This window comes from Vitis vinifera, chromosome 17 (assembly GCF_030704535.1).
Source record: "Vitis vinifera cultivar Pinot Noir 40024 chromosome 17, ASM3070453v1".
Taxonomy (NCBI): domain Eukaryota; kingdom Viridiplantae; phylum Streptophyta; class Magnoliopsida; order Vitales; family Vitaceae; genus Vitis; species Vitis vinifera.
This window is the reverse complement of record NC_081821.1, coordinates 5,541,385-5,563,531: the sequence shown is the minus strand read 5'-3', so window position 1 is coordinate 5,563,531 and position 22,147 is coordinate 5,541,385. Positions and strand designations below refer to the sequence as shown.

Genomic DNA, 22,147 nt, shown 5'->3' with positions numbered 1-22,147 from the left:
CTGGAGGGCACATGCGCCCTCACGCTAGCATTATTGTGGGGTACTGCACACCGCATCATTTCAAAATTTTAGAGAACCGAGGCGAAAGATTTGAGGGTATTTCCGACATTTTTCCTCATGCGCTTCCAATTCCCTGGCGACCAAGTGTTACCGCTTCCACGGTGACATCGCCACCCCTTTCTCCCAATCATCTACCACTACGCCTCCACCTCCTGATTCGCTGTATGGAGCCCACGTGACTATGTCAACGGTGACGATCACATCTCTTGTCTCCCATCCGACGGCCTTAGTTTTGGGTTCTAGACTCTTCTGGGATTGAGCTCAAAATTACTCAACTTAATACTTATTACCAATTTAATAAATTTAAATTAAGGACATTTTTGTCCTTTAATCCTTGACTTTCTCAGTTTTTATACAATTTAATAAGTTAAAAAATAATAATTAAAATATTAATTTCTTTCTTTTTTATTTATTAAATATTATAAGATTTATAATATCTATATAGGAATATATTATCCATTCATAAGTACTAATGTAATTAATTTAATTTTTTTAATTATTTAATTGGTTAAAATAATAAATATCAAATATTGGGTGTGCTTAAAAAAAAAAAAATCTTCCCTTACTTAACAATAACATTGAAATAAATAATTTTTTTTTTAATTTATAATTTTATTTTATTTTATTTTTTTAAAAAAAAAGGTAGAAAACAGGGGTTGGTAATTGCAAGGAAAGTGGCATAAAACGTTAACCATGGTTACTCAACAAGATTCCAAGAGAGAGAGAGAGAAAGGGTGTGGAGGTGGAGGAGGAGGAGGAGGTGGTTCTGGTTTTTTGTGGGCTTTGTCAGGGGCCTGTCAGACGAAGCCGATCCATTTCGTAGCCGTTGGATCTCCTCCATCTTCCATCCCAGCTACCCATTCTTGATTCTTCTCCTCCTTCTGACATAGTCGTCCCCGTGATTCCCGCCGCCTCAAGTTTTGGTGCGTTTCATTTCTTTTGAATTATCGGGATTTTGGCCCCATCGTGCCTCACCCTCACTGGATTTGATCCGATTCCTTTAGTTGTAATTTCTGTTTTCGATTCGATTCTTTGTTTATTTTCGGTGTTTTTAATGTTTCTTTTTCCTCTGTTTGGTGGGTGAGAAAGCTGAGGAAAAGGAGGGCAAACAAAGTCATGAATCACTTGTGTTAGGTGTTAGGCTCAGTTGAGTAGTGCCTTTCTTTCCCATGGTAATATACTAATGATGAATAGCCTAATATTCAAAATTTTTCTTTCCTTTCCTTGCTTTGGCCTAACAGAACCTTGGTGAGTCGAATGTAATATCTGTTTGACATTTTTTTTGGTGGGTCGGTTTCGGGAGAATTAGAGATAGAATCTTTTGTCATTTGAATTTTGATTATATTGTTCACTTAATTAGGTTCAAAGCTTAAATAATTTGTCGTTTCATTCATTTTAGTTGTGATTTTACATGTTTTGATATCTTTTTTTGGATCACTAGGCAGTGAGAATTTGCTTGGGGTTTGGTTTTCCTCAAGTCCCATGATCCTCTGAAGTTTTGCATTAAAGTCATGTTGCAGTAATTTTAGTCTTGCAATTCATTAACCCCTTTTTGTCTAGATATTCTCTGTCAAGTGAGGATCAAATGGATGAAGTGAACAAAGTAAGATGACTTTTTGTATGCTCTGAGTATTAAGTTGCATCCATGGTATGCAAAATTTTTATTATTTTGTTGGTGACTGGAACGACTTTAATGCAGAATTTGAGAAAAATTGATGATGATGATGATGAGATTGAGGTAAGCCAAACGCATCCGTGTTCAATTCTCGCATACCAATCTTGGGAAAACAAAATCAACTTATATGGGAACAAATGCATAAAGATTGGACAAGTGCTTCTAAATTGGATGAAAAGCAAGATTTTGTTTTTGCTTGGTCGGATGATGAATCTTATGTCGTAAGCTTTCGGGATAAACAAAAACCGATACAAGAAAAGGGTGTTTATTATGTTTGTTGTTTCTGCATAGCTATGGTTAGCATGATCTGAATATTTGGTTAATGGTTTTGAATGAGATCTTGCACTTAGGTTAAAAAAAAAAAATTATCTGAATGCACCTAATTGTAAATTTAACTCTTCTTTGGAGATAACCGATTAGGTTGAAGATCTGATATAATATGCTGTTTATTTATTTGCTTATTATTATTGTTAGCCATATCTCATTTTAGCAATTACATGTCTATCATTATATTTAATGATTTCTTTCCTTTCCTTTTTGTTTTGTAGATTTTGATTTTTGTGAATCATAAGGCGCCAATGGATGGATTCCCTATTGTAGCAATCTGCATCTGTACCACATATCTCATTTTCTAGTTGAACAATTGTTGGGGGAATTCATTTAACACCAGTTGATTAATGATTGTTTCTCAGACATCCATCTCTCTCATTCAATCGGGGTCAGCGATTGAGTTTGGTGCCCGCTTGAGAGAGAAGTACCTCCTTGCTGCCACCATCTCCATATTTGACCTTGGAGGTTCCGTGTTTTCTGACTCATTCCATGTCTCGTGAGTTGGATAGTCCCGTTCAGACCCAGATGGCTGTTGCAGTTCCCAATGGCCCATGCACTGGTGAGTACCATGTGAGCACCAGAACGGAGGGAAAACCTGCTGGAAGGAGGCGTGTTTTTGTTCAAACCGAAACTGGGTGTGTTCTGGGAATGGAGTTGGATCGCAGTGACAATGCCCATACAGTGAAAAGGAGGTTGCAACTTGCCTTAAATGTTCCCACTGAGGAGAGCTCTTTGACATTCGGGGATTTGATCCTGAACAATGATCTTAGTGCGGTTCGAAATGATTCCCCGCTTCTTCTCACAAGGAACTGCCTTCACAGAAGCTCTTCAACTCCGTGTCTCTCGCCTACTGGAAAGAATCTCCAGCAAAGAGACCAGAGTGGTCCTATTGAGATATTAGGGCGCTTTGGTCGCTTGGCTAGAATAAATGAACTGGTTAAGGACATCGTGACAGCAGTTAAACATGGTGTTGATCCCATCCCTGTCCACAGTGGCCTTGGAGGTGCTTACTATTTCAGAAACAAAAAAGGTGAGAGTGTCGCCATTGTGAAACCAACGGATGAGGAACCTTTTGCACCAAACAATCCAAAAGGTTTCATAGGTAAAGCTCTTGGGCAGCCTGGCCTAAAGCGTTCAGTGCGTGTTGGAGAAACGGGGTTCCGTGAAGTGGCTGCCTACCTTTTGGACCGAGATCATTTTGCCAATGTGCCAGCAACCGTTCTTGTGAAAATCACACACTCAGTCTTTAATGTCAATGATGGAGTGAATGGAAACAAGCTTCACAACAGGAAAAAAGTCAGCAAGATTGCATCTCTCCAGCAGTTTATTCCTCATGACTTTGATGCCGGTGACCATGGAACATCAAGCTTTCCAGTTGCCGCTGTACATAGAATAGGGATATTAGATGTTAGAATCTTTAACACTGACAGGCATGCAGGAAACCTTCTGGTCAGAAAGCTTGATGGAGTTGGGACGTTTGGTCAGGTGGAGCTCATTCCAATTGATCATGGCCTTTGCCTGCCAGAGAGCTTGGAAGATCCGTATTTTGAGTGGATCCATTGGCCTCAGGCGTCAATTCCCTTCTCTGAGGATGAGCTTGAGTATATAAACAATCTTGACCCCGCTCGTGATTCTGAGATGCTGCGGATGGAGCTGCCCATGATTCGAGAGGCCTGCCTCCGGGTTCTGGTGCTATGCACAATTTTTCTCAAGGAAGCAGCAATTTTTGGACTCTGTCTTGCTGAGATTGGTGAGATGATGAGTAGGGAATTTCGGTGCAACTATGAGGAGCCAAGTGAGCTTGAGGTTGTATGCCTTGAGGCGAGGAGGATCTTAGCTGATAGAGAGGTGATAGTTTTAGATGCGGAAGGAGGAGAGCAAGAGTTTCAGTTTGATTTAGATTGTGAGGATGCAGAAGTTGATATGCCTCCAAAGCTGTCAAGGGATTACCTGAAAAAAGGGTCATCTCAGAATGGGTTCAAAGGTGTGCCTGGTCGAAATCCTCTCTCTAGACTGGATGAGTGTAGTGAAGAGGATGAAATTGAGGTAGATGGTGGGCTGGGTTGGGACCAGTTTCAAAATGTTGCAAAGCTGTCCATCTCAATGAAAAAAGTTGGCTTGGGTGAGAGGAACCTGTGGAATTATGGTGGTATACCCAAAGGCGCTCGTGCAGGAGGGGGTACATCATCTGGGAACAGAAGGAGTGCAAATGAGCAGCTAGCGGCGACCACGAGCTTTGTGACCCTTGCAGACATGAGTGAGGAGGAGTGGAACCTTTTCCTTGAAAGGTTCAAGGAACTTCTTTATCCTGCTTTTGCTAATCGACAATCTGCAACCCTTAGGCAGAGACAGAGGCTCGGATCTTCATGCCAATTTTGAGTTGGTTGACCTAGTGACCTGTTAAAAGCTGAAGAAGAATAGAAAGTGTTAAAGATAGCGGGAGTTGGGGATTTGTCAGTCGGTTAATTTCACCATGTTTCTGCTTGGAAGAAGATATTATAGTCGGTGAAAAGCAGGAAAGTAGTGTAAATATGCTTAAGATCATAGGGGCAGTCATATCTAGGGAAGGAGTGACGATGGATCACATCTATCCTCCCTTTTATTTCCTTTCTCCCATGCTTTGTTGTTTTATTTGCTTATTGAGTTAGAAGAGTCTTAGAGAACACTTAGAAAAGGAAAAGATTAAAAGCCAAGTTATATTTTTGTTATAGAATAGAAAATTGATAGTGTGTAGTGTAAGTGTAATGTTGGACTTGTTTTGAGTCATAGTTGTGTATTTTGCATTGGACTGATCGATGTCATGTACCCAGGTTTTTTTTTTTTTTTTCCTTTATTATAAATTGCCTAGTATATCTGGAATCCGTGTGCTGTATCAGTTCAAAGCATTTTCCAAAGATGGCCCCAGGAGTGGTGGGGGAACACATTTTCATCTTTCTTTTCTGTAATTTGGTGATGTCTCACGTTCTATGATATGCGATATAAATCTATCATGACATTATACCATTAAACTCTTATTATTTATCATGGCAGTTGGCAGAAAATCATTGTTCTGTCAAACTTTGCATCAGGATTTATTTGGTTTAAATTTGAGTAGAGTGGATGAAAATGTCAGGTCACCTGATATATTCCTTGTATCGGTCGGTGTTTTGTCGAACTTCTACATCATGAAAGCGCCGTGTCGTGAACTTCCAGACATGCCGGCGCAAGCAAGAGATTAGCGAACAAAAAACGAGTGAAAGAGACCCTTGTTCTAAATTAAGAGGGACCTCCAGATTCTATAAGTGAATTCTAAATAAAATAGAGGGGAAAAAAAACAAAAAGTAAGGTAACTATAATTTATAACATAATACAAATTTATTAATACATACACCACAGATTTATAAACCGAGGCCTACCTCTCTTTTGCATGCCTCTGTGGTCTCAATTTGTTTACCGCAAGATAAACTTCTCCTTTAACTAAAGACTTGCCTCCTGCGTTACATGCCTACCAACATATAAACAACTAGAAAGATTAAAGCTGTGGTCTAAATTTATTTCCTACAACAACAAAGAAGTATACTCTCCATTAACAAGTTAAAAAGACAGCTCAGAATCTAAGGTAAGACCCTACATGATCCAGTAGAACCCATTTTCTCAACTGTGATGAAGTTGACAACATCTTTTACATAGGCATAAAAGCATTCTCTGCAAGACCTGGGCATTAGAGTGGACTTGTGGAGCTGCTGAACCTGTTCAGAATGAGTGCACATAGAGGTTGGGAAGGAGCGGACGCACGACTTTGAATGCTCTAATCCACATGCTGCCAGGATGGTATGAGTAGCAAGCCTTGCAACCTCCTTAAATGTGTCAACTCCTGAAAACAACAAGAATGCTTCATAATGACTTTGTTTAAGTTACAAAATGCCATTACTTGTGATACGCCAATATACTGCAGCTTCAAAGCTAAGCAAAACTCTCCTAGGATGATTGCAGAAGTTTGTTATACTTCCTTTATGACACATACAATCCAGGGAGCAAACAAAAATATTTACCAAAAAATACAATTTCAAGATACCTATGTGTGTTCATTTGGATACATTTCCTATTTTTTGTTTTTGAAATCAGAAAATGGTGACAACTTTTATATAAGAGATGAACTCTTGGAGGCCTACACTGAAAAAGTAACGGTTTTAAAAACCATTTAAAAAAATTGAGGTATCAAAATTTTTTTACTATTTCAAACTTTAAAATTTCTGAAAATGATTTTTAACGATATAAGCTAAATTTGTACTTTTTTTTTTTTACAAAATATTCTATTCTTACATCTAAGTTTCTTATTTTAAAAACAGAAATACAAGAAGTGTATCCAAACAGACACTAAGCATTAAATGTTTTCCTTTTTCAGACTTTGTCATGCTGTAGTATCTAAAATTTGTTGGTCAATAGCCAGTGCTGGTATTTTTTGACATTTATACAGCTTGCTTCATCTTTGATGGAGCATCTGATGATGTCAGAAGACTCAGGACATTCCATGCCATTAGAAGGAAAATAGATACATCAATATGGGAATATTTGAAAAATAATGACCATACCTAACTGTTTGTCTTTGCTGATTAGCTTTAAGTTGAGCTTGACTAGAGATTGGATCTCACTTTTGGCATCATCATCTCTTCTTGCCTTGTTTTTTGCACTTCCTATTTCCACACGACCTTTTGGCCGGTGAAGAAGATCTTCCTTGCAGAGGGAAGAAGCACCAAACTTCAGATTGGCATGAGACAAATCGGGAGATCTGGGCACTGGACCATCTGGAATAATTAAGCTTCCATATCCATCTCTCTCATTAATGGCATTAAATGAGTCTACTAAATTTTTCTGTGATGGTCTTACTCCAGTTCTGTGATGAACATCAACTTGAAATGAAGTCTCTGCTTTCCTAGAAGATGGCGAATCAAAAGATACTAGAGAATGAATGGTTAGGGAACTCTCAGTGAATTTTGGAATCCCCGTCCTAGTGACCCTACCTTGCTCTTGATTTTCCGACTTCTGAGGTTTGTATCTTTTGTTATCTGTTTCAAGAGAATGATGCTTGAAATGCCATCCGAAATCTTTGTTTCCAAGTTGTCGGTTATTAGTTGCAGATGAGCTTTTCACATTAGCAACTTCTTTTGGGACATTTACTTTCCCCAGAGGATGTTTTGAGACCTGATGAATGATGCCAGTCCTCTCACAAGCTCTTTGAATTGATTTTGCCTTGTCCATCATTTTCCATGCTTTCTCAGTATCATATGAGCATGCATTGTTGTCTTGTTTCGGACAACTTGCACCAACATTATATTTCTGACTACTTTCACCTCCAGAATCACCTAAGATAGAAGAAAATGTCATGGACCCACTTCGCAAAGCATTCCAATTTTCACGTAATGCTTGTATATGAGCATTCACATTGCGGCAACGGAGCAATGTTCTTGCAACTGACATAGATGAACTATTATTGACAGCAAAATTTTCACTGTTTAGGGCAATGGGAGATGACGGCCGGTTTGGATGTGAGGAGCCAATTGAAGGAGGTCTCTCATCCTCGCGGGTGTACGGTTCTGCTACAATATCACATATAGAAACATGCGTCTCAGCTGATGGCTTTCTATAGAAGTTTCTAAAATTATTCCGATCATCAAAAACAGCATCTATTTCACCATTGGCATGTTCAGCCCTAGAAACAGTACAATCATGGCAAAACCAATCACCCTCAGGTACAGTGTGACCCAGGCCAACACAGTAAGTATGAGCAGCTGAGTCGCAAAGATCACAAATCAGTAGAAAACTTTCATCCGCTGTACCATGACATATGCCACAATCAACTTCTGCATAAGGATCTGAAGGCCCAGTTGTTACGTTTCCAAAATGATGATAAGCCTGAAAAATAAAGATTAATTAAAATATTAGGGATGATAAGAATGGATCATAAGGGCATCAAGTTTAAATTCTAAATCATTTCAAAGAGGATGTGGTAAAATGAACTAGGCCTGCAAACTTGAGCTGGACAAATCCGACAAAAGTCAAGCCAACCCAGAAAATGAGTAAGCTAGGCCCTACTTATGTGGATGCTTCAAAATACAAGAAATATGTGGAACATCAGATGACATGGCTAAGTGCATCAGATATGCATAACACACCCTTAAAAGTGAGATAAGAAACCAACAATTCCTATTGTCACACAGACATTTCCTATTGCCCAAAGGTACAGAAGAATAAATGTAGGAACACTTCCACAACTCTCCCCAACTGCCCTGAACACACACAGCACAGATTTTTAACTGCATGGAAAAAGTTTGTGAATATATTTAGAAGTAACTTGAAGCAAGAAATGCAAACTAAAGAATGGGAAAATATACATATTTATTCATGAAGACTTTCAGGTAGGGAAATCTGTGAGCATGTATTTAAAGAAAAAAGGTTTCCCACTAGTTTAAGAGATCAGTTCATCTCATATTTTAAAGAAGATCTACTAGACAATATTTCCAAGATGCAGCTTCTAAAAGCTCACCCCAAATTTAACAGACAAATTTGTTAGAGATTTTATACAGTGTAAGTTCGATGAATTAAAGGGTGCATTCTTTCAGCTAAGCCGTATTATAGCAGATTCTTCCAGCTGAGGCATATGCCGGCAGATACTTCCACCTGAGGCATGTGACAGAGCATTGCTGAGTACTGTGTCATTACTGAGTTAGCATCACAATCGCAGTATGAAAATGACTAAGTTTATTGAATGAATGACTCAAAGAGGCTAGAAAGTCTAGCATCATTAGTGCTTTTGTGAACAACTAGACTAACAATTGCCAGCAGCCATTGTTTAGTGTGTTTTATGTGTGTTTTCCCCCTATCTTTATTGTAAATTTAAGAGGTGTGGTTTTGGCATTCCCTTGTGATTGTTCAATATTGTAACAGGAACAATTGTCAGCTCATACTTGTATCCTATCTTATTTATAGTATGTTCTCTATGTATTGGATGACGAACAGAATAGACTACAAATAGAACAGACGATGTATACAAATATGAAAATATTTATTACAACATAACCAATTACAATAAAGAAAGAAAGATTAAAACATGTAAATATCGACATTCATCAACATCATGCATATATCATGATCCATCAAAACATCCAAGAACTTTAAAACTTCTTTACTGAATTAAATTAAAAGTGATAAACATGATCATGTTAATGCATGGATTCATCATAAAATCCCATAAATAAAGTTTCTTAGCTTTTAACACATAATATTTATCAACTAACCTACTGATAAATATTGTTATGCAGAACGTTCAAGTTCTCAAAAATTCCCAAATGACGCACAAAACAAGACATTGTAATCATAAAATATTATGAACTAAAGAGTTTACACATATTTGATTTTAGGTATCATGTCCAAAGTTTAACTATTTGAGTTCATAATCAACCCCGTGAAGAGGAAAAAACATTAAAGAAAAACAAACGTATCTAGAAAAGGCTTTCATTCTTTATTCATTATTGTCAAGATCAACATTCAAACATCTAAATAACATAGATTTTATTTGAACAACACCTACAAAAATTCTCTGAAAGAATAATAAACTAGAGCTTCAATCTTTCATTTGTGCCTTTGAAAACACATAAATAATGGTTCCATAGGATCATTCTATTTCTTCCTTTATCGTCATCCATTCTCTTTTAAACTAGAACATAGTTAACATTTTAAAGAAAAAAAAATTAGAACTTTCATAATAATTAAAATATTTTGAGAGTAAGAAAAACATTTTTCAACTTATTCTTAATTTTTAATGGAAAGAAATAGGTAGAGCTTATCTACCATCTCCCTTCCCAACTGTGATAGTTTTGTATTCATTCCTATCAGCCTGTATTTTTCCCATCATCACCTCTTTCATTTATTTTCAATTTTTTTTTCCAATCTTGAACATCATGCGGTGGCAATAGAAATGACCAGATTGCAAAGGCATTTACAACATTGCTTACTTTTTTTTAATCTCCAAAGACATATAACTAACCGATCACTGTTAAAACTGTAATTCGCATTCCACTCCTGTGAATGACATCACAGGAATTCGACATGAATCGATCATATAATTGAGTAGAACTAATTCATCAAAAAAAGGGGAAAAGAGGAACAGTCATCATTTCCACATCAATCAGGTAGATAATTCACTATTCATACAGAATTTATTAGAAAAGGCAGCAATCAGCAGTAAACAACATAATTCAATAATCAAAATAATCAAATCCTTAAACAAGGAAACAAAAATCGGAAATGCAAGATGAATCAATCACCTAAATTCAGTTCTCAATTCACAAAGGGGAAAAATCAGGAAAATTCCAGATGAATCGAATGACGTAATTCGCTATTCATACTCAATTCATCAAAGAAACAAACAATCACACGAAAGAAACCAAAGAGCCTCACCTGATCGCGAACAGGCACGTTAACAATGCGCTCGGAAGGAAAGACACCGGGCTTGGGCGGGCGACGGATGGTGGAGAACCTGCGCTTGCACATTGGACATCGGGACTCGACCTTGGCCCATTCCATGATGCAAACGAAGCAGAAGTAGTGGTCGCAGCTATCGACCCATCCTCTGATGGCCCTGTCGTCCTCTAACAAACAGATTCCACAGCAGTTGGAATCGAAATCCACAGCTTCTTTGGCTTTCGGGCATTGGTTTGCCGAAATATCGGAGCCTAGGGTTTCCGAGTCACTCGACATTGCAATTCTATACTCAATCGCTGAGTCGCTCCTTTGTCTTGGACTCTTGTCTGTTGCCTCCGCCATGCGCCTTCTCTCCGCCTTTTATCGTCCTGGTTCTTTTTTTCCAATACCTGTCGTGTCAATCATTGGCAATGCCTAGTCATTTGATTTAGTAACTTCAATTTTTATTTGGGAGAATTACCGCTGCGCACAACAATTATTAAAAAGTGGGGTATCTTCTAATAATTCTAGGGCTTTAATAGGTTTAATATCCTAAAACTATCATTTAATTAAAAATTTTAAAATTCAAATCATTTAAAGCATTTCACTTGATTTGTCAATACATTTATGGTACATGAGTCCCACATTTATTATAATTATTGATATTCAAATTTTAAATCAAAATTTTGGGTTTAACCCTTACAATTATATATAATTTGTTATTTAAATTTACTATTTAAAACAAAAATACTTTTAAAAAATATGTTCAAAATATCATTTATTACTTTTTTTACTTTTTTTATTTTTATTCTAATTTTTAATTTTATGAAGAAAAAAATAAGTTTTATAATTATATAATAAAAATGATGATTTTTTCATCTATATATATATATATATATATATATATATATATATATATATATATATATATATTATAATTTTAAATTGATAAATTATGTTTTTGTATTAAATTCAAGTAAGATAAAATGTTTAATTTTTCATTCAAATTCTTTAAAAAGAATAAGAAAATGATAGAGAAAGTTTAATAATTTTTTATTTTTTTAATAAAATAATTTAAAAAGTTTTATATGATTTTTTTTCCTTTGCATAGTGTTTTTTTTAATTTAATTTTCATATAAATTTTTTTTTCTCAATGCATCGAGTGGATGATGTTAATATATTTGATATGTTGAATATTAATAAGGTATAAAAGGTGATCCTCGATATTATTATTTTTATTATAAAATACAGGCACAACAAAAATATGTTATAATTCCAATATAAATACACCTACATTACAATAAAACCTAATTAGAAAATTTATGAAATTTTTAGAATTATTAAATAATTTCAAAACACTAAATAAATGTTGTTAATATATTGATATGATGTGTTAATACCAATAAGGTATGAATAAATATTTTTAGAATTATTACTTTTGTAATGAAATATAGGTACGACATAAATGCATTATACTTACAATATAAATATACTATCATTACAATATATTACAACATAATTTAATTTATTTTTATTTAATTTTTTCACATGTTATATTACCTAATGAATAATTGTGAGTTATTCTATTTGAAAGGTATGTGTTAGTTAATTGAATATTTATATATTATTCAATTGATGAGTGTTTGTAAAAAATAATTATTCATTATATTATGATAACAAAGTTTTTAATTGTATGTTTTATATATAAAACGATATAATAACTTTAAGATATGATTTTTATTTATGAGATATTAAAAATTATATTTTTTACAAGGTTCTTTAAAAAATCTCATTTTTTTTTATAAAAAAAGATAGTAAATTTTTAAACAGTCACTTGATTGTTCAAAAGTGACCAACAATTTTTTCAAGTTGAGAAATGTATCGTTGATTGCCTATCAACCTGTACTTATCATCATGTATGGGCCCCACATCATTGACAATCTCAATTTATTTATAAATAATATAGAAAACATATTAAAGAGTAAAATTGTCCTCTAAAAGAGTGAGTCTTCATAGTCATTATTTTTTTCAGCTTACCCTATTCGGTAATTCTCCCTTTTTATTTTTCCTTCTCTTATTTTGTGGTATTTCTGAACCTTCCGAAAATAATTAGAATTGCCAAATCATGTTAAGCCCGGATTCATTTTAAAAGTGGTTTCAACATTGTTTCTATTTCATAGTGATTTTATAAAATGCTTTTAGCATAAAATATGTTTTTGAAAAAAAAAAAATCAATGTTGGAAAAAATTTAGAAAACACTTTTAAAAATTTTAAAAATCATTTATAGTATTAAAAAATTACTTGTAATATTTTTTTAAAAAACATTTATTAGAGTCCGTTTAATAGTAATTTTAAGAAATACTTCTAATTTTTTTAACATTTAAAAAAATATTTATTTTTCAAATATTAAAAAGAATATAAATCATTATAATAATTACTATCAAACATATTCTTAATGGGGAGAAAAAGTAGAAAAAATAAAAAAATAAAACATAAATCTTAAGCCAATAAATTATTTTTTATACATTTCTTCAAACTCATTTAGTTTATATTCCTCCATTAGATATAGATTAAATAACTTTAAAATGTATAGATTTTTAACCAATTTTAGTTATATTTTACTTTCTTCCAAAATTTTCATGATGAAATCAAACCTAAGAAAACTATTTTTCTTAACATTTGTTTATATTTTCTTAATATTTTCTTATAACTAAACATAGCCCGGCAATAACAATTTTGGGGTTGAGCTCGTGTCCGGGTGGTTTCAGCTTTGTCTTTTAGGATTGAGAATAATCTTCTTTTCTTGATTTTTTCATTTGGATTTTAATGTTGTCCTTTAGGCTTGAGAATGGTTTTGATATTGTTCACTTTCCATGAATTTTGTTGATAGGAGATTGATTAATATGAATTTCGAGCTTGAGTCTTATGGACATTGGCTCAGGTAAAGGTACCTCTACATGTATTATATTGAAATTTCATATAAGACTTTTGAGATATTTCATCAATTTATTTCATATTATTATTAATTGCTAATTAAATGAGATATTAATTGTAATTAATTATAAATATTATATAACATTAATTGATATTAATAAGTTATACTAGATAGAATAAAAAAATAATTAGAAAAGGGTATTTATAGAATAAAAAGGTAAAGATATGGGATATTTTTAGTATAAAAAATTGATTAATTGTAATTTATTATAAATATTTTACAACATTAATAAGTTATACCAAATAGAATAAATAAATTGGAGAAGGGTATTTATGGAAAAGAAAAAGACAAGGATATGGAATATTTTTTATATGGTAAAATTGACAAATATGTTATACTCCATTCCCGAAACGTTATCAGCTTCTCCACTTCCTTATTCGACAGTCCTTAAGCCTCTGCCTCCTTCATCCTTACTTCTTCTTTACATTTCCTTTGGTTTCCCCTTATTTTCTTAACACTTCTGAATCCCATGACCGCCCTCGACTCTGGCGCCGGCGCTCACGTCCTGGTGTTTCCATTCCCTTCACAAGGCCACATGATACCTCTCCTGGACCTCACCCATCAACTCGCCACCCGCGGGTTATCCATCACCGTCCTCGTCACCCCACAAAACCTCTCTCTCCTTAACCCTCTTCTCTCTAAACACCCATCCATCAGAACCCTAGTCTTGCCTTTTCCGCCGCACCCTTCGATTCCTGCCGGCGTGGAGAACTCCAAAGACCTGTCGGGCAAGTACTTCGGTGCTATGCTAATCACCCTAGGCGAACTCTACAATCCTATCGTCGATTGGTTCAGAACCCACCCTTCTCCTCCGGTGGCCATTATCTCCGATATGTTCCTTGGATGGACCCAGCAGCTTGCATGCGAGCTCGGCATTCACCGCGTCGTGTTCTCTCCCTCTGGCGCTATGTCGCTGTCCGCCATGTATAGCTTGTGGAGGGACCTACCAAAAATTGAAGACCCCACCAATCTAAAGGCTACCATTTGCTTTTCAAAAATGCCAAATTCGCCGGTTTTGGCCTGGTGGCAAGTCTCTGGTTTATATCGTAGATATATTGAAAGAGCGCCATTTTCAGAATTCACCAAAGATATATTTCGGGGCAATATAGCGAGTTGGGGGCTGGTGATTAACTCGTTCACTGAGTTGGAAGGAGACTATTTGGATTATCTGGCGAATGAGTTGGGCCACGATAGAGTTTGGGATGTTGGGCCGTTACATTTTCTTGATGGAGAAAAATCTGGGCTAATGGATAGGGGCGGGCCCAGTTCGGTTTCGGCTGACGACATACTGACGTGGCTGGACACGTGCGGAGATAACAAGGTGGTCTACGCGTGCTTCGGAAGCCAAGCGGTGTTGAATAACAGGCAAATGGAGGGCCTGGCACTAGGCTTGGAGAAGAGCGGGGCCAGGTTTATCTGGTCCATCAAGGAGCCCACGAATGAGCACGTGGAGGGAGATCACTGGGCACTCCCACCTGGATTCGAAGATCGTGTGGCTGGGACTGGGAGAGGCCTTATAATAAGAGGGTGGAGCCCACAAGTCATGATACTGAGTCACCGAGCCGTGGGCGCGTTCTTGACTCATTGCGGGTGGAATTCGATACTAGAAGGACTTGTGGCTGGGGTGTCGATGCTTGCATGGCCCATGGCGGCTGACCAGTTTTTGAACTCAATTCTGTTGGTCAACGAGTTGAAGGTGGCGGTGAAGGTGTGCGAGGGGGCAGAAAGTGTTCCTGACTCGACCGAGTTGGCTCGAGCTGTGACGTTGTCGGTGAGTGAGAACTGGGCAGCGAGAGAGCGGGTCACCGAGTTAAGAAGGGCAGCGGTGGAAGCAATCAAACCAGGAGGGAGTTCAGCGAAGAATTTAGATGCATTGGTGAAGCATTTATCCGAATTCAATTTACAGGAAAAATAATAGAATTTTTTAATTGTATAGTAAAACTTTCCTTCCAACCGTCTTTCACCCTTCACAATCATTCTTTCTTTTCATCACCTCTTTACTTTGACAATTGTTTTTCCAAAAATTCAAATTATCAGGCATCATGAGAGTACCCCCTTCAACATCCTAGAAGTTTGGACTTTCAGTTTGCACTCGACATAACATTAGAAGATCCGAAACTATATTATAAAAATAAGATAATCTAGGACGCCGCTCGGGAATAGAAGGCGTCACCACAACTGGATCTAAAATTATTTGGCTGAGTCTAGTTCACTGGAATCAAACTCCGTTAGTGGACGGTGGACCCAGAAATAGGATGCCCCTGCACATGTCCATTGGTGCCCTTTTCACATTTCAGCTCCTTGAGTCGCTCCACCAAGTCGTCTAAATCTCTATCAGAGCTGCCTCCATTGGCTGCGCTCAAGGCTGCGTCGCGTAGTTCCATGGCTCGAACCTTCTCCGGCCTGCTTCCATCCACTGCCTCTGATAATATCCGAGCCAACTCAGTTGAATCGGGAACTCTCCGAGTCTCCTCAGCAACTCGGATCCCTACTCCTACCTCATTAACCAACAAGTTAGCATTGGTGTATTGGTCAGCGCCCATTGGCCACGTCAGCATCACCAAGCCGGCGGCCAGCCCCTCCAGGGTGGAATTCCAGCCGCAGTGAGTCAAGAATGCACCCACGGCTCGGTGCCTCAGTATCTGCACCTGCGGGGCCCACCCCCTTATCACAAAACCTCTGTTGCCCACACGATCTTCGAACCCCTCTGGGATCACGCCGCTTTCGCTTGCCACGTCCCCTTTTCCCTGTTGTCTCACACACCAGATAAAATTGACTCCGCTTGCCTCCAATGCAGCAGCCAACACAACCATTTGCTGATTTGGAAGACTAGTACGACTCCCAAAGCATATATAAACAACAGAATCATTTTCGCACTGATCAAGCCACGATAGCACCTTATGAGATGGCACCGCGCTGGACCCACCCCGTTTTGCATCATCATCCTCAGGTGCCGGCAGTAAGGGACCCACTGCCCAGACCCGGTTGTGACCCATGAGTTTCTTCATAGCCTCGATGTAAACTCGTTCCAACTCAGTGAACGTGTTGACGACGAGACCCCAACTCGCTATGTTGCCCAACATGCAATTCCTGAAAAATTCCTTATCTGGGTCTCCATCCTCAAGATTGCGATACAGCACAGAGATCTGCCACCATGGGTAACTTGGGGAATTGGGAATGCTAGGAAAGGAAACCATGAAATCGTGATTCTCGGGTTCATCATTCTTGGGTCGGTCGCGCCAGACGGCATAACCAACAGAGAGACCCAAGACGCCGGATGGGGAGAAGACAATATGTGACACGCCCAGCTGACAGGCAATTTTGTGTGTCCAACCCAAGAAAAAATCAGATACGATGGCCACAGGCGGATTAGGGTGGGAGTGGAACCACTGGATGATGTCATCAGATAATCCAGTCATGGCCCGCAAGTTAAACAGGAGATTTTTGGCTGACACAGGACCTGATTCCGGTAGGGGAAGAACCAGGCTTTGAAAAGAAGAAGGGTACTTGGAGAGGAGGGAATCGAGTAAGGGGAGATTTGAGGGTGTAACCAAAACGGTGACTTCTAGGCCGCGGCTGAGTAATTTAGTGGCGAGGTCGAGGATGGGGATGATATGGCCTGAACTATAAAAAGGGTAGAGGAGGACGTGAGCAGCGGCGGTGGTCAACATGGTCGTAGCTTCAGGACCTTATAGAAAGGAAAAGAAGGAAAAATGGAGATGTAAAAAGATTTGGGGGTTTTTCAGGCTTTTATAGCTAGATTGACCTTGGAGAAGACGTATCACAGAGTCTATTTCCAGCTTCTTTCTTAGGCTCAGTGGTCCCCACGCCACACCTCCTGTTTGTTGAATGTCTCGCCGATTATTACGTCATCCATTACGTTTGTTTTCAGTTGGATTGCTTTAGTGGGAAAGCTTTCGAGCTCAGGCTTGGTTAGCAAGTTAGCGTCCTTAGACCGTGGATTTATATTTTGGAAAAATTGTGTTCAATGAGGGTTTGGGAATGACATATAGGAAAAAGAAGCTTGGAGCTTGTACAACGAGTAAACCTTTTTGACCATTTTCACTAAAGAGTACGGTTATGTTTGATTTCCTTAAACTTTGATGGAAAATGTGATGTAAAGAAAGTAAGGATGAAGCGTAGGAGAAGGAAAGAAAAAAAGTGTAGGAAAATAAATAATAAATTTAAAATTAATAAATTATTTTTTATATTATTTTATTTTAATTTTTTTTAGACTAAATAATTTTAAAATATATAAATTTATAAGCAATTTCAATTCTTACTTAACATTTTTTAGGAATCAAATATAACATAAGAATTTTTTATAATCGCAATATGGTTCCCAAGCTGTCACCCCTTTTATTTATTTATTTATTTATTTATTTTCATATATATTTTTTACTTTTGTGTTTAAAATTTGTTAAGTATGAATTAATTATTTTATTTTAATAATTTTTAATGAAATCACTTTTAGTTTTAAAAATTAGTGATTATTGAAGTATATGTGAGTTTTGTTTGATTTCACTATTATAATTATTTGATTGACAATATTAATTGAAATACAAGAAACATAAACTCAATTTATTATTGGTTTTATTTTTAATTTAATTTATTTAGTTATTATAATTATTTTATTAAGTATATTGCCTAGTTAATGTTATAATTAATGGTATTTAAACACATAAAATTTTATATATTAAGATTAAATGAAATTATATGGGTAGAAATGTAAGAATGATATATATAGTTGTATTATATTTACAATAAATATAAATGATTATAAATAAATAATTAATTAATTAGTGCAAGTAAGTTTCTATTTATAGATTAAAATTATTGATTAGTTTGAATGGTTAGATGGATTCAAATAGTAAGATATAAGAGTTAGTCAAAAGGTTCAGGTAACCATAAACATAGAGATTTAATTAAGCGAATTTCAAATAATAACATGTAAGAAATAAAATATTGATTTCAAACACTCGATATTCAAGTACATTTTAAATTTTAATTATTTTGTTATCATACTTTTAATATTTGAGGATAACCTCCACACGATGTTATGATTTAGCGGTGGATTTGCATGCATTTATGCCAAGTGTAATTCATAGACAAGTGAACAATTAGATAGTAAGGGGAACAATAGGAAAGTACAATGTGATTAACAAATGAACATTGTAAGCCCCTTGATTTTGTCCTTGGTAGCATAATATATACATGTTCATGTACATACTCATGTCCTCATGCATTTGATTTAGCAAGGGGTATTGATCAGACATTTCCATTGCGTCTAGGCTTGAAAAGATTGTTTTAAATGTATAAAGATGACTCAAATAATGTGGCCACATGAGAGTTATGACATAGTAGATTTATTTCTTACATGATTGTATGATTAATTACTTTCTTTTATACTCGTGCATCTTGCTTATTTTTGTATTTGTATTCACGCATTTGGAACACACATATATCCATCCAATTCCAAATACCCAAGCTTGGTCTACCAAATTTTGTATACTCATATTATGGGTGTATTCAATCATTTGGAATGTATTTTTCCTTTGAGATGTATCATTATTTGGTCGGTTAAGGCCTTTGATTATACTATTGCTTGTTATCTCAACTAAGATTTGAAATATCGGTAAATATGAATATATAAGTACTTAAATTTTATGGATATATCGAAAATATCGAAGAAATATCTGTGGACATTTTGATAAAAATATTGATAAGACAAAAATGATTCAAAATTCATGAAAATATTTAGAGAAATTACAAAAAAATATAAAATAAATAAAATACACATATTAAATTTATTTTTTAAGTGTAATTGGTATATGTATGGTTAAAAAGAAAAATATCAGTAAGTAAGGATATGTCGATATTAATAATTTACTATTTATCTAATCAAATTAATTTTAATTTATAAAATATTACAACTTAATTATTATTATTTTAGTATTTTTTTTTAATAAATTTATATTTTTAATATTTTAAAATAAAAACATTCATAATTAAATAAAATTAAAAGGATAAATATAAATTTTTTTAAAATAAAGTGATAGTAATTTTTTAAATTATGATTAATGAGATAAATGATAATACATTTAATATTTAAACTATAATTTACTTAATTCAAATGTATTTAATAATATAAAATAACTGATGATGCATATATAACTTTTTAATATTTAATTATCATATAAATAATATTAAAAAATATTTGTTAAGAAGATTATAATGATGGTTTTTATATATTTATTAATTAATTAAATGAAAATTAAAATAAAATAATTAATTAATTTTTTTAATAATAAACTTTAACATATTTATTATCATCATATATTAACAAATGAAAACTTACTCTAGTGTCAATCAAGTTTGTACTCAAGCCTTTTGGTCTAGGTTCGAATCCCGACACGCTTTAATAGGTAACATGTTCGGCGACGACACGCTTTAACAGACAACATGCTCGGCGAGAGGGTAGCGTGAGTCTTTCTCGCTTTAGTGGGCAACATGTTCGTCTTTCTTAGCGTGAGTCTTTCTCCAATAGTTGCTATTTTTCAAACAATGATCTCAACCAAGTTGGTCATTTGGCATGGAGCTAGCACATGTGCTATACGGGAAATTTCCCAAAACTAATTTTGTATCAACTATTGCCAATAGGAGAGATTTTTTAAACACTGATCTCAACCATGTTGGTCATTTGGCATGGAGCTACACATGTGCTATATGACTATTGGCTTTGGAGAGACGTGGAGATCTTGTGGAATATCACATAATGATGCCATGGGTGGATTTCTAAGGCGGTATACCTGTTTGTAGATGTACACATAGAGAGACATGGAGACTCTAGTTACTATCAAATGACATTTTTAGAGAATATCCTATGGCTTAGAGATACATCGGTTGATAGCAACCTATAGAGCCCTTACGATCATTGGAAAACTTGTATAATCCTTGTCCTAACATGGATACGTATGTTTCAAATATTTATTTTCTTTAAAATTTATCTAAAAATAAATTTAATTAATACAAAAAAGTTTATTATGTTCTTTTTAAATTCTATTAAACCATAAAATAATAATATAGTAGTCAAATATAAAAGAAATAAAAATATAAAATTACAAATAAAATAAAAAATATTTTTAAATAGAAAATAATTATATATATTATTTTCTTTAAAACAAAAAACAACTTCAACACGTGGATGACTGTTTTTTTTCTTCTTTTAGAGGTTTTTTTTAACATATTTTTTGAGTTTTGATCGTTTTCTATTTCATACAAATTTCATTTAATGTTTTTATATTTTCGTATGAAACGATGGCATTCTTTTCATCTTTGCATCCCTCCACGATGTAATGTACTTTATTTTTGGTAAGGGTACGTGAACATGGCAGGAGCTATGGGCCATGGCGAAATTTAATGAACTACACATTGAAGCTGGCACAAGCCAGATCCCATAATAGACACGACGTAGGACATGACGTAGAAAAGAGCAAAAGAGTCAAAACATTACGGCTGCGGCTCATTCTTGACTCACTGCGGCTGGAACTCCACCCTGGAGGCCTCTCCGCCGGCGTAGTGATGCTGACGTGGCCATTACGTGGCCATTACGTGGCGACCAATTCACCGATGCGAAGTTGTTGGTGGATGAGTTAAGAGTAGGAATCCGAGTCGCAGAGGAGACTCGAAACGTTCCTGATTCAGCCGAGTTGCTCGATTACTAGCCGAGTCAGTGAGTGGAACGAGACCGGAGGGGGTTCGAGTCATAAGGGCAGTCAACAGGGGAAGCTCCGACTCGGCTTTGAACGATTTTGTGCACCAACTTAAGGAGGCCGCTAATTCACGTTCGCTGGGGCCTGCTGCGAGGAAAGAATCACCTTATTCTTAACCATCCCTTATATTTAAATTGTGTTCATGGATGAATGAAAAATGGAACAAAAGCCAGACCCAAAAAGAGGGTTCGTTTGAGATCGATGGCATTTCTCAAATATGGTCATATTGATCCACGATCCCCCATTAGTTTTGGGTCTCACAAGTATGAAATTTGCAGAAAAAGGAAAGCTGTTTGAGAGAGAATCATAGCTGACTACTGTGAGGAGAAATATGGCTGAATCCGGATTGCTTTTCTTCTCAGTTCTTTCATATGCATGTTTAGCTGCAAGATATATATGAATATTACTGACATTGATGTTGGAAGAGAATCGATACCATTCCTTGAAAGTGGCATGAAAGAGAGAGATGATAGCCACAACTGTGATATATAGTTAAATGTCAAAGGATGTGGAGATCTATATATTCTCTTTTTCCATTCTCTTTAATAAATGAAGCCAAGCTGTATCTTAAGCATCAGATGCATGTCTCTACTTGAATACAAAGCCAAGGACCACAAGAAGGATACTCTACTTAAATATCTATCAGTATTTAGGCCAGTAAAAATTTGAAGCTTTTGTAAAAAACTTATGATCCAAGAGCTACCCCACTTCATCATCCATGTAATATGACCATACAAATTTGGCTGAATGCAGCTATACAAGGCTTAGGACCATAAACCAAGCCCACTGTACATGTCACTTTCCTGAATTTATGCAGCACACAATGATTGGCTTGTCAGCTAATTAGACAGCCATGACTATCTGTTTGATGTGGTT

At 35.7% G+C, this 22,147-nt stretch overlaps 4 protein-coding genes across 7 annotated transcripts; 2 read left to right on the top strand and 2 right to left on the bottom strand.

The window, feature by feature from the left end:
* Positions 1–739: 739 nt before the first annotated feature.
* On the top strand, positions 740–4,924 carry LOC100242446 (phosphatidylinositol 4-kinase gamma 7). Of its 4 annotated transcripts, XM_059734214.1 has the most exons (4): positions 762–983; positions 1,150–1,663; positions 1,760–1,798; positions 2,284–4,924. In XM_059734214.1, exon 4 carries the CDS (start codon positions 2,555–2,557, stop codon positions 4,442–4,444), a length of 1,890 nt encoding a protein of 629 aa, XP_059590197.1. In that variant the 5' UTR covers positions 762–983; positions 1,150–1,663; positions 1,760–1,798; positions 2,284–2,554; the 3' UTR covers positions 4,445–4,924. The 4 variants fall into 4 exon arrangements, with proteins under 4 accessions (XP_002267822.1, XP_059590197.1, XP_059590198.1 ...); XM_059734215.1 differs by lacking the exon at positions 1,760–1,798 and having other exon boundaries at positions 1,150–1,206; XM_010665203.3 differs by lacking the exon at positions 1,760–1,798 and having other exon boundaries at positions 1,150–1,232.
* A 462-nt stretch (positions 4,925–5,386) lies between these two features.
* LOC100266325 (autophagy-related protein 36) lies at positions 5,387–10,966 on the bottom strand. The gene is made up of 3 exons (XM_002273266.5): positions 10,502–10,966; positions 6,637–7,957; positions 5,387–5,918 (listed from the first exon to the last, which is right to left on the bottom strand). Exons 1-3 carry the CDS (start codon positions 10,865–10,867, stop codon positions 5,659–5,661), a joined length of 1,947 nt encoding a protein of 648 aa, XP_002273302.1. The 5' UTR covers positions 10,868–10,966; the 3' UTR covers positions 5,387–5,658.
* Positions 10,967–13,968: 3,002 nt separating this feature from the next.
* On the top strand, positions 13,969–17,222 carry LOC104882328 (UDP-glycosyltransferase 89B2). The gene has a single exon (XM_010665206.3). The coding sequence runs from the start codon at positions 13,969–13,971 to the stop codon at positions 15,412–15,414; it is 1,446 nt and encodes a 481-aa protein (XP_010663508.1). The 3' UTR covers positions 15,415–17,222.
* LOC100264439 (UDP-glycosyltransferase 89B2) lies at positions 15,399–17,170 on the bottom strand. The gene has a single exon (XM_002268053.5). The coding sequence runs from the start codon at positions 17,168–17,170 to the stop codon at positions 15,728–15,730; it is 1,443 nt and encodes a 480-aa protein (XP_002268089.1). The 3' UTR covers positions 15,399–15,727.
* Positions 17,223–22,147: the final 4,925 nt, after the last annotated feature.